Source organism: Myxocyprinus asiaticus, chromosome 27 (genome assembly GCF_019703515.2).
Source record: "Myxocyprinus asiaticus isolate MX2 ecotype Aquarium Trade chromosome 27, UBuf_Myxa_2, whole genome shotgun sequence".
Classification (NCBI taxonomy): domain Eukaryota; kingdom Metazoa; phylum Chordata; class Actinopteri; order Cypriniformes; family Catostomidae; genus Myxocyprinus; species Myxocyprinus asiaticus.
The window spans coordinates 43,574,796-43,592,439 of NC_059370.1; the positions used below are offsets into that span (position 1 = coordinate 43,574,796).

Below are 17,644 nucleotides of genomic sequence, written 5' to 3' on the forward strand. Positions count from 1 at the left end.
ATTAGACTTGTCCTGAGACCGGGTTGATTATTACAGACTGAAAATCTTGTCCCTGTTTACACACACATACACACGTGATTGCAATCTGATTGGATGAGCCATTCTAAGCCAATAGAGGGCAATAGTCAACTTTTGAAAGTATAAATCTCACTGACTCTCTCCATAGAGGGATTTATGTTTAACAATATAACCCTTTAAAGACAGACACACTGTGAACTCTGAGGTTGTTTATTGATGGTATATACTTCTGTTGACGTCATCAGTCCGCATTGCACTTCCAAAAAAACTCATAAAATCAGGATTAATCGCAGAATTCCTGGTGAGGAACTCCAGTATCCATGATCCTGAAAGGGAAAATCCACCAATCAGAGAATCACAGTAAACAAACTGCATCAAAAGAGCTATGTGGTGCCCGCCCACTCCCATGATGCACTGTGCATGACGCAAATGAGACGCTTTCCATAAACTATCAAACTACTTATCTATATATTTGTGTATATCTGAATATTTTGCATTAATGAAAAATAAAGTTTTTTAATACTTATATTCAGCAACTTTAAATCAATAGTTGTGTCTTCTTCCATAATTTTTAATTTGATTACATCATTTGCAATGCTTCATGGGGTTGTTGTTCATTCCCTGTTTGAAGACGTTAGGTACACATTCTTGTACTTCTGTCTTTTGTCCAATTTTCATATACATTTTTGCTTTAAATCAAAGTTTATAATGTTGTGATTCACTTGAGCTGGTTGGTTTGGATCATCCCTTATAATGTTTTTATTAATGATTTTATGAAATCCCTATGGGAAAAAATGAATGGGAAAAATCCTTTAATAATAAAGCAAGTCTACATATCTACAACTTCACTTACGCTTTGATTTGTTACACTTAGCAGAAGATTAATACATTTATTCAACATCTGTGTCTTATGACTTTTGCCACCGTTTCATCAAAGCAAAAAGTTAATGTCCAACAACAGACTTAAAAGGGCCAGTACACCACCATCCAAAACACCCTAGCAACAGCAGAGCAACATGTTAAAAACTCAAAACACCTATTTTATGTATTATTGCTTTATTTTTCATTCTTTGTCTTTTTTCTTTTCTCATTTTTCTTTCCTTATTTCATTCTTTAAATTTTTTCTTAATCTTTAATTTTTTTCTTTCTATTTTTCTTTTTCATTCATTCTTGTTCTTTATTTTTTATTTTCTTTAATTGTTTTTCCTTTTTCTTTCTTTATTTTTCAGTTTTTTTTCGTCCATTCATTTTCTTTTCATTATTTATTTTTCTTTATTTTTTATTTTTTAATTCTTTTTCTTTATTTTTTCTCATTTCCTTTTTCTTTAATAATTTTTTTCTTTAATTTTTTTGTTATTTTTCAATTCATTCTTTTTCTTTTTTCATTCACTCAATTTCTTTTTCTTTATTTTTTATTTTCTTCAATTCTTTTTCTTTCATTCATTTCCTTTTTAACTTTCTTTTTTCTTTCTTTAATTCTTTTTTCTTTATTTTTTCATTCATTTATTCTTTTATTTTTCATTGTCTTATTGAATTTTTCCTTCCTTTTTTTTTTGGTGGATTTTCTCCCCTTTTTCTCCCAATTTGGAATGCTCAATTCCCAATGCGCTCTAAGTCCTCGTGGTGGCGTAGTGACTCGCCTCAATCCGGGTGGTGGAGGACGAATCTCAGTTGCCTCTGCTTCTGAGACCGTCAATCCGCTCATCTTATCACGTGGCTTGTTGAGCGCGTTACCGCGGAGACATAGCGCGTGTGGAGGCTTCACGCTATTCTCCGCAGCATCCACACACAACTCACCACACGCCCCACCAAGAGTAAGAACCACATTATAGCGACCACAGGGAGGTTACCCCATGTGACTCTACCCTCCCTAGCAACCGGGCCAATTTGGTTGCTTAGGAGACCTGGCTGGAGTCACTCAGCACACCCTGGATTCGAACTCACGACTCCAGGTGTGATAGTCAGCATCAATACTCGCTGAGATACCCAGGCCCCCCTAGTTTTTCTTTCTTTCTTTCTTTTTCTTTTTTCCTTTATTCATGCATTCTTTTTCTTTTCTTTTTTCTTCTTTTTTCTGTCTTAATTTTGATTTTATTTTATGTTTTTCTTATTTTCTCTCTATGTTCTTACATTGATTGTTTTTCTTTATTTTCTTTCTATCTTTCTTTCCTGCCTTACCTCTGTTTAACACTAGAGGGCATCCAACCCCAATCTGTCTTATTCCTTTAACACACATTCTCTCTCTCTCTCTCTCTCTCTCTCACACACACACACACACACACACACACACACACACACACACTCTCTGTTAAATTCAGTTTAAAGTACTTTATTGGCATGATTATGTTTACATACAATATTGCCAAAGCATTAATACACAAAACAGATAATGACAAGACAAATAATAGTTATAAAACAGTAACAAATAACAATAAAAATAGAATTAAAATAAGGTGCCAGGTAATGAATAAAATAAAAACTAAATAACAATATACACTATACAATATAAAGTTAAATGCTTATTTTATAAGACATTATGAACATAAACAATACTGTGACTGAAGTACATTAAGGCAGTGATTGGTTTCTGAGGGTGTGCACTCAAAAATGAATTTAGCTGCAGCTGATGCATGATTGTCCTCCCCAGTAACACCTGCATTTGATCTGTTTCTGCTGAACTGGAAAACGGTGGCATGAGAGTTTGTCAAAGTATTTCTCTCTCACCTCTGTACATTTCTCCCAGTGAAGGAAAGTGTGTTCATGTTTGTCTGTGTCTGCCTTTTTCTATGGCCAGACTGTGATCACTGAGTCTGTATTTGGTGAGGATCCGTCTCTGTTTTGGATCTCTTACAGTGTGGAGATATTCTGCTAAATTATACGTTCGGTTTAGGGTCCGATAATGTTCCAGTTTGCTTTGGTTTTTACTTTCATTTTCCCAATGGTCCAAATATGAATTTGTGCTTTCTTTTATGATTTGGTTTATTCTGATTTGGTTTTGTTCAGCAGTGCTGGTCTGAAACTGGTGTTTGTTAGTTGTTAGTGGGTTTGTGAGTTTCAGAGCCAGCTGATAAAGGGGACTGGTTTTAGGCTTCAACTCTTGGCCCAGTTCTGACAGTAGTTCTCCAGCAGGTCCAGGTGCTGCTGTAGCCCTTGTGCAGTAGCTGACAGCAGCACCAGATCATCTGCATAGAGAAGAAATTGAACTTCAGAATTATTTAGAGTAAGACCTGGTGTTGCAGATTGTTCCGGTAGCACTGCTAACTCAATGTAAAAGTTGTACAGAGTTGGACTCAAACTGCAGGCCTGTCTCACTCCATGCCCACACTCTTTTATTGCCAATTTTAACTCCGTACCTGTTGTCCAAATACATAGATTTGATAGTGTCGTACATTTTACCCCCAGTGTGTAGTTTGCAATACTTTAGGGACAAATTTTGCCGTCTGAAGCGAGCTAAATCTAACAAAACTGCCCTTTTATATATGAAAGTGATTCAAATATTGCTTTTAAAGTTTTCTGAGGGTTTCTGTTTAGTAATTATTCTTAGCTTTAAATAAACATGAAGTCTAAGATATGTTTTATAGTTTAGTAAGTGTGTGTGTGTGTGTGTGTGTGTATGTGTGTGTGTGTGTTTATTTAGCTTTCATTTGTGAACAAATATGTCCTAGAAGTGAGCTATATCTGACAACCTTACCACAGCATCTTATTAACTTCAGACGTGTGTGTGTGTGTGTGTGTGTGTGTGTCACGCAGGCTCCCTTGTGCTCTGAGGTGTGAAGGAAGGACAGATTGACTGCGTCATAGTCGAGTGTGTATGTGTGTATTATGTTGCTGTAATTGCTGTTGTAAATCTTGATGTGGGTCTTTGTGTGTGTGAGTAGAGCATTGATTTAAAACCATTACTGTGTGCGTGTGTTTGATCAAAAATTCAGGCTGTGCTTTTTGTGCGTCACTGCCAGAGACCTTCATAGCCAGAGGAGAAGAGAGGTTACACACACACACACACACACACGCACTAGAAGTCAAAGTCACAGTAAAGAAAACAGATACAAGTTTATATTCCAAACTGCAACTCTCTCTTCCTCTTAATGAAGTTCACTCAATCATTCTCGATCTCTTTCTCTCTTTGTGTGACAGTTGATCTTAATTAAACTTTCCCTTTGTGCATTTAAATTGTTTTTGCGTCGCTGTGTGTGTAAATCTGAAATCATATGCTTGGTGACTCCTTTACCCTTGTACACTCTTTCAATTTTAGTTTTTGTTATAAATGAATCAGTGTTTGTGACTCCAGTGCTGCAGTTCAGAGTTGATCCAGTAGAGGGCAGTATGACTCCACAAATAGATTTTAGGCAGTTATGGGAGTAATATGGTAATTTTGCCACTTTTGTGGAGTTGTATAGTTTATTTATTTATTTATTTATTTAGTCTTGTCTTTTTCATATGGTGTTAGAAAGTAACCTATTTCCTGTTGTAAATCAGATTTCGTTTTATATTTGACTATGACCCCAGTAATAGATTATGGGTATTTTGCATGACATTTCAAGCAGGAACAGCAGTTTTCTGACATGCTATTATCCATTTTAAACAACATTTTTCTAATAGTTTAATGATTATTATCCATACTGTGGTACCATAGTATTTACATGGTACTCTTTGTTACTTTGAAGAATAGCATGGTGCGATCATGGTCCAAAAACATGGTATTACCATAGTACATGTCCCAAAAGCAAGGTGTTGCCATGTTATATATATATATATATATACATATATATACTAAAACTAAAGAAAGAAAACAAACACATGGTAACACCATGATGCTATTTGGTACTTTAAGTGTTGTCTGTTATTATTATTATTATTATTATTATTATTATTATTATTGTTGTTTTAGTTTTCATTGGCTGGTCAGAAAGTGACAAAAGCACACATTCATAGGCATATTTTATTTTTATTCATTGTTGTAATTTATATACTATTTTAGATGTTAAATTTATATTTACATTTGTGTAGATCAAGTTTTACCTTTAAAAGTCAATACAAATTGATTTCTAATTTATCATTAATATTTATAACAGTTTCTACAGTTTGTATTTAGCACTCATTTCAAGGCCCTAGAGTGTCTAAAACATTTCCGTGCATCTTTTTGCTGTGACTTTTGTACTTTTTAGGTGATATTTTAAGTGCAATCTACAAATGTCTAGTCTAAATATTTATAAGCTGCAGCTGCACTGTTCATACACCAGGGGAGCGCAAGTGAGTCCACTCTAAACCCCGCCCACGGGCCATCCCCTCGACTTTGGCCCTCCCATTTCCTGTCCGGCTTCCCCGCCCCCCGTCCCACCACACCCTGCTGCCATCTGGCACTGAGTCACCCTTCCACCGGCCCCCTCCATTCTCTCTGCTCTCATTCCTTCCTCTCACACAAAAACAGGATGAAGGGCCCCTTTCAGCTCCAAGGTTACCCTCGGCAACGGAGCCCTGGAAACTCCTGCAACCACACACACACACACACACACACACACACACACACACACACACACACACACACACAATCATGGACATTTAAAGTTTAAATGACGGCGTCACCCGTCAGCTGTTGTTGCGTTTTGTGTTTAATGCCCCAAACAATGACCACCTGCCCCTCTCACTCCAACATTTGTCCCTCTTTCTTTTCATTTCTGTCTGTCGTTTCGTTCTTTCTGTCTGTCTTTCTTTGTGCCACTCTTTTAAACTCTCTCCCAGAGAGCTGCATACCAGCAGGAAGGAGTTTTGTATGGAGTGAGTTTGTTTTTTATTAGATTACTGGAGGATGAAGTGTGTGTTAGTGTGTGTGTGTGTGTGTGTGTGTGTGTGTGTGTGCTGACGAATGCATTCTTTCTCTCGGCAAGAGAAAGAAACAGAGCAACATTACTGTGGCAAATTTGTCTGAACGGTTTAATAGAACTAAAATAGTTGAAATAAAATAAGCAATTTAACTCTTCGGAGTAACACGTTACTACAGGTCTGTAAAGCCTCAAAGGAGAGATTTATATTTTTAACAAAACAAAAAGGGTGTGTATATATGTGTGTGTGTGTGTGTGTATATATATGCATATATACACACACACACACACACACACACACACACACACACAGTATACATATAGTATTCCTGTACTATACATACACCATGTAGTGTAAATTGTCTTTATATCAGTGTTTTTGATAATCTCCTGCCCCAAACATAAAATCAATTGGTGTAAAGTGTTCTCCAAAGCTCAAAAACTCTTTTCATTTGAAAGAGAGAAGAGTGGTGTTTTTAAAAAAAATAAGTTTAGTTAAAGTTCAGGTTGCTGTTGCGCCGAGCGGCCACTAGAGGCGCCAGCACTCCACCAAAAAGTGTAAAGAACAAAGGAGTCTGTCATCAGTAGGCCTTTAAACTAAAAATAATCATTAATGAAAGAGCAAGAGAGAGAGATGAAAGAACAGAGTTAGTCTTTGTAGGGCTGGAATGTATTGAGGTTGTGTCGAGTAAATCGTTCACATAGAATTTAACATGCAGGACGAGTCTCTCTCTCTGTGTCCTTCTACACTCGCATAAACTTTTGCCTTGTATGGGAAAAGAAGGGAGGCGGTGAAAAGTGTGTGTCTAAAGTGAGATCAGGAGTTTGTGGAGTTCCAGTAAAGGCAGACATGATGTCTGTGGCTCACGCTGAACTAATAAACAGAGAGACAGACAGAGGGAGAAAATGATGGTATTAATGTAAACCAGAGAGAGAGAGACAGAAAAAGAAAGAATGTAGAGAGACAGCTGCTGGACACTTACAGAAATAACCACATATTATCTGTAGTGTGTGTGTGTGTGTGTGTGGTTTGCAATACTTCAGGGACAAATTGTGCTGCCTGTAGTGAGCTAAATCTAACAAAACTGCCCTTTGGGGACATTTGAGACGTCCTCACTTGGGAAAAGTGATTCATACATAAAGAAAATATTGCTTTTAAAGTTTTCTGAGGGTTACTCTGTAGTAATTATTCTTAGCTTTAAATAAACATGAAAGAAGTCTAAGATATGTTTTATAGTTTAGTAAGTGTGTGTGTGTGTGTCTGTGTGTGTGTGTGTGTGTTTATTTAGCTTTCATTTGGGAACAAATATGTCCCAGAAGTGAGCTATATCTGACACAGCCTTACTTTGGGGACATCTTGAAATGTTAAAATGAAGTAAATATTAAATTAGCTGAAAAGTTTTCTTTTGGGGTTTTGGTTAGGACTAATCTGCATAATTAAATGAATAAATGAAATACATTTGGACACTTACAGAATAGTAAATAATAAAGTTGTTTCACCATTTAGATACTTAGATTAGATACTTTGGGGGCAAATTTGTTCTGACCAAACCTTTATTTGGGGAAATTCTCAAGCAGATTCTGAAGAAATTATTTTTGTTTAATTAAAAAAATAAATGCAGAAAGTTAGGAAGGGTTTGTGTTGGCTTTATGTTAAACAATAGACATCTGTGATGTGTGTGTGTGTGTGTGTGTCAAGCAGCTGTGTACATGAGACAGGATGTCATGAGAGGAAGAAAAGAAGGAAGATAAAAGACAGAGTAGATGAATAGATGGCAGACTTTGAAACTGCAGTGGAATAAAACAAAACACAACAGGAGTTTTACAACACAATTCAGAGACAATAACATTAAAATGTGTGGTTGCGTGTGTGATAGTCCCCAATTGTGTGCGTGAGCATACACACACACACACACACACACACACACATACACACACACTTGAATGTTAATGCAACACAGATGTGCTGTGGTTTTGCTGCAGTTCTCATTGTGGCCTGCAGAGGCGCCATTGGCTCATAAATGAATTTTTATTCTCATCTGGGTGTGTGTGTTTGTTTGTGTGTGTGTGTGAGAGAGAGAGAGAGAAAGAGAGATACCAGCAGCCATTTTGAACACTGATCCCATTTTATGAATCACAGACAGTCTGTTCACTCACTCAACGCATGATCAATTACACACACACACACACACACACACACACACACACACACACACACACACATTGACCCAGAGACAGAGTTTCCAGGTCAGATTAGTGGAGTGAGATCATCTCTGATACTGTAGTTTTCTGTTTATTTACATTTATTTAATCACAGATTTAACATTTCTGGATGATATTTTTTATTTAAAGAAAATTCCTTAATTGGGTTATAATTGGATCGGGGGCCCTTACAAATTGACATTACATACTTTTTGTGGTCACACTTTATATTAGGTGGCCTTAACTACTATGTACTAACATTAAATACATACAAGACTATGTATTGACTGTGCAACTACATATTGTTCTGCAAAATTCCCACATTTGCTGCTACTGAGGTTGAGGTATGGGTAGGTTTAGAAGTAAGGGTTTGGTTAGGGTTAGGGGTAAAGTTAACAGTGTAATTACAAATGTAATTAAATGCAAGTATTTAAATGTAATTACAATGCAACAACATGTATGTGCATAATAAGTACATTGCATCAAATGGTTAAGAACGTAGTAGTTTAGGCCACCTAATATAAAGTGGGTCCCTTTCTGTAGATTCTGCCGAAACACCACAGTTACTACAGTAAAATCATAAAAGCAAATATCTGTGTTACAGTGAGACACTTACAATAGCAGTCAATGAGGCCAATTTTTTAACATTAAAATACTCACTGTTTCAAAAGGATAGGCACAAGATGTAAACGGTGTGTGTTAACATGATTTCAGTGTGATAAAATAACTTACAGAACTTTTTTGTGTTTTCTGCCAATTTTACACCTTTGTCGTCATGACGACGTAATGCTGGTAATTGATTTGATTACACTAAAATCACGCTAACATGCATATTGTTTATGTCTTGTGGCTATAACTTTGAAACATTTGTATTTTAATGTTTAAAGACTGGCCCCATTGACTTTCATTGTAAGCACCTCACTGTAACCCAGTCTTTTGCCGCTTTTGTAAACGGGGAACAAATCGATTATTTTCAGTGGTAATCAGCTTAATGCCACAAATGCTGTCAACATGCATTGAAGCCAAAATATTCCTTTAAGACGGGCGGAGACCACATGTAAGAGTTTAATAACTGCCTATAGCAAACCCCAAATTTGTCTCAATATGTTGTCTGAGTATTGCTGAATAGTGAGTACTATTTACGTCAGTGTTCTCTGCTGTTTACAGTCTTTGTTTATCGTGATCCATGTGAGCCTCCATTCTTTTAAACTCAAGTAAAAACGAGAGTGAAAGTGTGTGTGTGTCTCATAAAAAGAGCCAGTGAATGTGATTTAGGTGTGTGTGTGTGTAATTTAATACAGAACGGCTTCACTGTCTTGAGCGTTTCCATATGCTGCTGTTACTCAACACACACACACACACACACACACACACACACACACACACACACAGATGCCAAGCATGAATGCAGTGCTCGGAAATGAGGTTCTTAGAGGAAAAAAAGTAAAAACTAAAATGAGTTTGAAAAGAGGCTGAAAATGGAGGAGAGACACAATTCACTGGCTTTCAGAAACACAGAATAGAAAAGAGAGATAGGAACAAAGACATGGACATATGGCGAAGCGAAAGAGTGAAATAGAAGTGAAATGAACAACAGGCCAAAATCAGAGCTGAGACAAACTGATCTGGATCTTTGAATTCTGTGCACACACATGATGCTGTGTGTGTCTCTGGTGAGTCGTCAGTAGCGTGAACTTTAGTCTTCATGTTTCATTACAGCTGCTAGGCATTTGACTCTCGATCCCTGACCTCTGACCTCCTCCTGTGTTCCGCTCACAGTCTCTCTTTAGAAACAGAGATGATGACACACTGATGAAATGAGTGTGTGTGTGTGTGTGTGTGTGTGTGTGTGGATCTCTAGTTGAAGTTGTCGAGTCTCTTTTCTTTGTAATTGTGAGCTGTGGATTGTGTAAAACTGTTTAAGCATAACTGATAAATACACAGACAAACACCTTCACACTAACACTTGCACATCTCTGTTTGTCTCTAGTTAAGAAAGATCAAGAGGGATCTGAAGAAAAGAAAACTGCTCAGAAGAAGAAGGTGAAGGAGTTGAAGGTGCTCGACTCCAAATCCTCCCAGAACCTTTGTGAGTAACACTTCTGTGTGTCTGTCTGCTTCTGCACTCTGTCCTGCATTTCAAATGTGAAATAATCTCACTAGTTGAATTGCTTTAATGTGCACTCAGTAATTTTTCCCCATTAAAGCTGAAGTGTGTAATTTATGCACCACCGAACAGAATTGAAAAAATAAACATTGTTATAAGCGGATAGTCCCGCCCCCAACTCACGGCATTAGTTGAGTCAATGTTTTGTCTGGCTGGACGGGACACTCAAAACAAGCAGAGGAATTTCTATAGTGACATATGTTTATCAACCTTTGAATGGCTTACTCATAGTTGTCTCTGCATATTAAGCTGGGATAGAGAAAGTATTTTAACACAGAAAAGGTTACACAATTCAGCTTTAAAAAAAAATCAGTTGTACTTTTAAAAATCTGTTTAAAATCATATACACTCTCATATGTGTCATGGAGGCTGAAATACTAAATACTACTAATTTTATCACAGTAACCCCACCAGGATCCCAGCGGGTCCTTAAACATCTTAAATATTTTAAATGGTATAGAATAAGTCTTAATTATTAGAGGTCGACCGGTAGTAGATTTTGCCGATAACTAAGGTGGTGGGAAAGGCCGATAACCGAATAATCTGCCAATATTTTTTTATTTTTTTAATTGATTTATAGAATGTCAAAATAAATCATTTCTATGATGGGCACAGACAGAGTTCTAAAGGAATAAAATCCCAGATGCAGTTTATTGTTCAAGCAAAATCCCCAAAATAATCAGAAACAAAATTCAGATTTGATACAAAACGCAGTACTTTGAAGTATAAACATGCCCAGAACACACCTGGGACTCTTATTTTGAAATGACAAAATAATGGAAAAAAAAATTGGTAACTGTCACCTTAGATTTTTGCCGATAACGATAGTTCCAAAAAGTAACTATCGGCACAAAACCGATATATCGGTCTACCTCCATTAATTATCAGTTGAAGAGGGCTTAAATTTGAGGGAGGACAGACAGGATTCATGATATGGCTAATGTGATTGTTAAACTGTAAAAGACTGATTTAATTGTCAAGTCATTTTTATTTGTATAGCACTTTTCAAAACACAGTTTTAAAGCAGCTTTAGAGAAATGTATGCTTTAACAGAAAATGAAATCACTATCTATAAAGTCTTAGTGTCATCATTGTGTAGTTTGATTAAAATATGATTGTGTATTAAAGTAAATAAATGAGCAAGCAGAAGGGGACTGTGACAAGGAACACAAATCTCCATAAGATGTTGGTTAATGGAGAAAAATAACCTTGGGAGAAACCAGACTCACTGTGGGGGCCAGTTCTCCTCTGGCTGAACAGCATAAATATAATGCCAATATTATTTTTTGTGTGTAGTGCAAGTCATGGTTTAAAATTAGTAAACTAAGCATTAAGGCCCAGTGTTTAAACTAAGATTTTGTATGAACTGTAAGATTAATGACTAATGTCTTTGAAGTCCATCCTGGATTAACTGCAGAAGTTCACATAGATGGATTGTCCTTTGTAAGTTGGCTGATGAAGGCTTTTGTTGGCAATTAATTGATAGTCTATGTATTCCATTTAAGAGTATAGTCCATCATTAGACCAAGGTGATACAGGCAATGAAACTGGAAGGTCATTTCGGTGAGGTTTGGTGGGGTCCATCCTAAGTCCAAGGTTCAGGCAGTGGCATATGAAGTATCTTACGGTTAGAGTTGGCATCAGTTCATCCTCTGAAGTCCATCGTAGTAGACCGAAGTGATGTCTGGCTGGCACAGGCTGCAGTTAGTCGTCATCACGCAGTGACACACAGCAGTGGAGTCCAACACCAAGCAGGAACAGAGCTGGATCCGGCGGGCTCTGGTATCCTCGGGATTCATATCCCGAGGTTACCAGAGTGTTTTGAGACAGGGAAACAAATATAATAATATTAGCAAAGATGTCATTCAATGTATTGTTGAGTTATAGATTGAGAAGTGTTTCTGGTTCTGGCAGAGTTGATGATTAAATTAGGTGTATGCCTTGCTGAATAGATGACTCTTTAGCCTAGACTTTAACTGAGAGAGTGTGTCTGAGTCCCGAACAGTGTTAGGAAGACTATTCTATAGTTTAGAAGCCAATTAGGAAAAGGATCTACCTCCTTTTGTAGATTGTGCTATTCTATGAATATTTCATATGAATAATCAATATTTCTTGGTTCTAGTCAGCACTCTGGCAGCTGCATTTTGAACCAATTGAAGTTTATTTATTGAACTTGCAGTACATCCTCCCAGTAATGCATTACACTAATCTAGTCTTGAGGTTATGAATGCATGAACTCATTTTTCAGCATCAGCAACAGAGAGCATGTGTCAAAACTCAGCAATATTTCTGAGGTGGAAGAATGCTGTTCTATAAACACTGGAAATTAGATTTTCAAAGAACAAATTAGTATCAGATATAACACCTAAGATCTTTGCTGTAGAAGACGACGTAGCAGTACATCCATTGAGAGTCAAATTATATTTTAGGGGCTTATTTTGTTTTTTTGGTCCAGTAATTTGTACCTCTGTTTTGTCAGAATTGAGTAGAAGGAAATTTCTTGCCATCCAGTCTTTGATTTCATTGATATACTCTGCTAATTTGGAGAATTGTGAAATTTTGTCGGGTTTCGAAGAAATGTAAAGTTGGGTATTGTCGGAACAACACTGGAAACAATATCTCCCAGGGGAAGCATATATAAGGAGAAAAGCAGAGGCCCTAAAACTGATCCCTGTGACACTCCATATTAAACGTTTGTTTGATTTGACAATTCTCATTTACACAGACAAAGTGGTAGCAGTCTGATAAATAGGACCTAAACCATGCAAAATGGTAAATGGTCTGCACTTATATAGTGCTTTTTTTTTTTTAACCTTAACGGTTTTCAAAGTGCTTTACACTGTGACTCATTCACACACACACCAATGATGGCAGAGCTGCCATGCAAGGCGTTAACCTGCCATTGGGAGCAACTTGGGGCTCAGTGTCTTGCCCAAGGACACTTCGGCATGTGGGGTCATGTGGGCCGGGAATCGAACCGCCAACCCTGCAATTAGTGGCCAACCCGCTCTACCACCTGAGCCACAGCCACCTCAAAACCTGGACACCTTTTTCCATTGCTCCATGTCCAGTTCTCACGTGCCCATTGTAGGCGCTTTCGGCGGTGGACAGGGCATGAGCACTCTGACTGGTCTGTGGCTACGCAGCCCCATACACAACAAGCTGTGATGCACTGTGTGTTCTGACACCTTTCTATCATGGCCAGCATTACGTTTTTCAGCAATTTGTGCTACAGAAGTTTTGGGATTGGATCAGATGGGCTAGCCTTTGCTCCCCACGTGCATCAGTGAGCCTTGGGCGCCCATGACCCTGTCGCCGGTTCACCAGTTGTCCTTTCTTGGACCACTTTTGGTACATACTAACCACTGCACACTGGAACACCCCACAAGACTTGCCGTTTTGTAGATGCTCTGACCCAGTCGTCTAGCCATCACAGTTTGGCCCTTGTCAAAGTCGCTCAGATCCTTACGCTTGATTACACAGTGGTTTTAATGTTGTGGCTGATCGTTGTATATATAATTAAATATTTCATTGGCAGTTTATTGATGTTGTTGTTGAACTGTGTATTTTTATTTTTTTTTTTCAGCTATATTCCTGGGTTCAAACAGGCTGCCTTATGAAGAGTTTAAGAATGTCATTTTAGAGGTCAATGAGACACTTCTCACCGAAAATATGGTGCAGGTATGTAAGAAAAAGAAAAGTTTATTTCACTTTTATTTCAAAAGAGCAAGATGAATTCTGTTTTCCATGATATGACTTCTTTAATGCAGTAGCAATTATGTCTGTATGTGTGTTTCAGAGTTTGTTGAAGCTGTTACCGGAACAGGAACAGCTGAACACATTATCAGAGATGAAAGATGAATACGAGGAGCTGGCCGAATCTGAGCAGTTTGGAGTTGTGGTGAGAAAGCACACACACTTATACACACTCTCATTTAATTCTGGTTCTAGTAAGCAGGACTCCCTTCTTTTGCAGCAGAAATTGGGCAAAACATTACTAAATTTGGAGACAAAAGTCACCGGTTCCTAGTTTGTAGTTTTCAAAGAATCGTATTGCAATTCAAATCAAGACATATCACATTTTAATTTGTTTTTGTCCAAATCGTGCATCCCTTGTCGCGCTCATTGTGAATCGTTTTTCCCATCATTTTTTTCTCGTCGCTCTCTGTGTGAACAGGCCATTTATAGACATGCATCACACAAACACTTGACAATTATTTCTGTCATACTAATTGCTCACACTATAATTGCAAATACTATAAAAGTTAATAACGGTAATCTCTCTCCTCATGTATGTGTGTGTAGATCAGTTCAGTGAAACGTTTGAAGCCTCGTCTCAGTGCAATCCTCTTCAAGCTTCAGTTTGAGGAGCAGGTGAATAACGTGAAGCCAGACGTCGTGGCGGTAACGGCGGCATGCGAGGAGCTCCGTCAGAGTGAGAGTTTTGCCAAACTGCTGGAGATCACGCTACTGCTGGGAAACTATATGAACGCAGGGTCACGGAATGCTAAAGCCTTTGGATTCACCATCAGTTACCTGTGCAAGGTCAGAAAACATTTAGTTATTTTTAAGTTAGAAATAACAGCTACTTTAATGAGACAGACAGCCTTAAAACTTGGCGTAAAGTTAATCAAAACTAGGAGTTAAGAACAGTTTACTCTTATTAAATCATCATATTTGCAGGTGACTGTATGTACACTACTACAGGCAAATTAACTCTCTACTTTCACCAATGCAAATAGACGGAAATGTGTATTTGAGAGATAAGTGTATGTCCTGTTAAATGTGAATAAGTCTCCGCAAACATACTGTATGTACTGTAGGCTAATTAATCTATGTGTGTGTTTAGTTGAGGGATACTAAATCAGCCGATCAGAAACAGACTCTACTGCACTTCATGGCTGAAATATGCCAGGAACAGTACCCAGAGGTCATGACCTTCCCAGAGGAGCTTATCCATGTGGAGAAAGCCAGCAAAGGTGAGACTCGCTCTCACTTCATGAAGAACTTGGTGGTAATATTTATCCATCTAAGTCAACTAAATTAAGTTGTCAACTGACACTGTCAACAGTGTGTGTACATGCATCACACAAAAAATCACCACAGTGTCATTTCCAGCACATCTTAGAATCTGTCATTCGTTTAGTAGAATTCTGTGGTGGAAATGACATTTTTAAAATGTTTGACATAAAATTGCAGACTTAATTGTCGTGCTGAGGCTAATTTCATAACTATTATTTTATGCATCCTAAATACACACAAGAATAGTTTCACACTTTTTGTGTAAATTGGGAAAATTACAGGTTGATTGGAAATGATGCCCAATAAAAAAAATATTCTGCTCACATGTGATATTTCCCTTGATTTTTCTTCATACATCACTTGTCTTATATTTCATCTCGAGTATGCTCTTCATTGACACTTTTTTCCACTTGGATAACAAGTAAACTAACTTTTACTAAAACTTTATTAGGGGCAACATTGTTTGGTGTGGTGGAAATTACCACCATAGTTTTTGGAAAATTGATAGACATAATTTTAACACAATAAATGTTGAAATGGTTTGTTTGTTTCACTCTTTGTTTAGATTATTATAGCTTTAAACATGTAATAATTACATTTTTAAATGGATTTTTAGAGTTTAAAGGAATATTCCCAGTTCAATACAAGTTTAGCTCAATCGACAACTTTTGTGGCATAATGTTGATTACCACAAAAATTTATTTTGACTTGCCCCTCATTTTATTTAATATCTGGGTTACAGTGAGGCACTTACAATGGAAGTCAGTGGGGGCCAATTTTTGAACATTAGAATACACAAGTCATAAACAATATGCTTGTAAACATGATTTTAGTGTGATAAAATAACTTACTAACCTTTTCTGTGTAAAGTTATATCTAATTTTACAACTTAGTTACCATGACGATGTAACGTCAACAAACCCTAAAACCTGGGGTCTGGGTAGCTCAGTGGTAAAGACGCTGGCTACCACCTCTGGAGTCGCTAGTTTGAATCCCAGGGCGTGCTGAGTGACTCCAGTCAGGTCTCCTAAGCAACCAAATTGGCCCGGTTGCTAGGGAGGGTAGAGTCACATGGGGTAACCTCCTCATGGTCGCTATAATGTGGTTCGTTCTCGGTGGGGCACGTGGTGAGTTGGGTGTGGATGCCGCGGTGGATGGCGTGAAGCCTCCACACGATATGTCTCCATGGCTACGTCTCAGACGCGGAGACAGCTGGGATTCGTCCACCGCCGCCCGGATTGAAGCGAATCACTACGCGACCACGAGGACTTAAAAGCGCATTGGGAATTGGGCATTTCTAAATTCGAATTACTGCCTACCTCTACACAGTTCAGGACAGTTTTATGTATTTTTACTCTCTTTGTTTCTCAGTCTCCGCGGAAACGCTCCAGAAGAATCTGGATCAGATGGAGAAACAGATTGCAAGCCTGGAGAAGGACATCGAGACGTTCCCCCCTCCACAGAGCGACAGAGACAAATTCATTGAGAAAATGACCATATCCTTTTCTTCCTTCCAGCCTGTCACATGACAGGAAGTATCACCTTGGTTTCCACAGATGTTTTTAAATTACAGTGTCAATGCTCTGTTGTGACATCACATTGTGTTTTGGTTTTGCTTGAACTGTGCTGTCCAGCAAGCATCCTCTAAATTTATGAAAGATCTTAGCTGTTTCATCTGAGCGAAATAATTGAATTATGAGATTTTATGTTGGGCTGAGCTGTGTACAGTGAACACCCAGACGTGTTTTTGTTTGTTTGTTTGTTTTTTCCTTTAATTTTTATCCCCTTTTTCTCCATAATTTGGAATGCCCAATTCCTACTACTTAGTAGGTCCTCATAGTGGCACAGTTACTCGCCTCAATCCGGGCGGCGGAGGACAAGTCTCAGTTGCCTCAGCTTCTGAGACCGTCAATCCGCGCATCTTATCACGTGACTGGTTGTGCATGACACTGCGGAGACTCACAGCATGTGGAGGCTCATGCTACTCTCCACGATCCACGCACAACTTACCACATGCCCCATTGAGAGCGAGAACCACTAATCGCGACCACGAGGAGGTTACCCCATGTGACTCTACCCTCCCTAGCAACTGGGACAATTTGGTTGCTTAGTAGACCTGGCTGGAGTCACTCGGCACTCCCTGGATTCGAACTCGCGACTCCAGGAATGGTAGTCGGCGTCAATACTTGCTGAGATACACAGGCCCCAATGTGTGTTTTTCTTGACTGATTTGTGCACAGTTTTGTGTCGACTGCTCGTGAGCAGTTTGAGAAGCTGAAGTTGATGCATGAGAACATGGAGAAACAGTATGAAGATCTGGGCAAATACTTTGTGTTCAACCCCAAGAAGATGAGTCCAGAGGAGTTCTTCGGTGACCTCAACAACTTCAGGAACATGTTCCAGGTGAGGTCACCAC

The 17,644-nt window shown here is 38.3% G+C and overlaps 1 protein-coding gene across 2 annotated transcripts in view; it reads left to right on the plus strand.

Annotated features, from left to right (window-relative positions):
• The window catches only part of LOC127418067 (protein diaphanous homolog 1-like), a 154,872-nt gene that overhangs the window by 113,624 nt on the left and 23,604 nt on the right, over window positions 1-17,644 (plus strand). For both annotated transcript variants that reach the window (XM_051658429.1, XM_051658430.1), the window contains 7 exons: window positions 10,030-10,128; window positions 13,793-13,887; window positions 14,006-14,107; window positions 14,512-14,751; window positions 15,056-15,185; window positions 16,600-16,723; window positions 17,466-17,631. In XM_051658429.1, coding sequence (XP_051514389.1) covers window positions 10,030-10,128; window positions 13,793-13,887; window positions 14,006-14,107; window positions 14,512-14,751; window positions 15,056-15,185; window positions 16,600-16,723; window positions 17,466-17,631 — 956 coding nt within the window. The remainder of the gene's footprint in view (window positions 1-10,029; window positions 10,129-13,792; window positions 13,888-14,005; window positions 14,108-14,511; window positions 14,752-15,055; window positions 15,186-16,599; window positions 16,724-17,465; window positions 17,632-17,644) is intronic.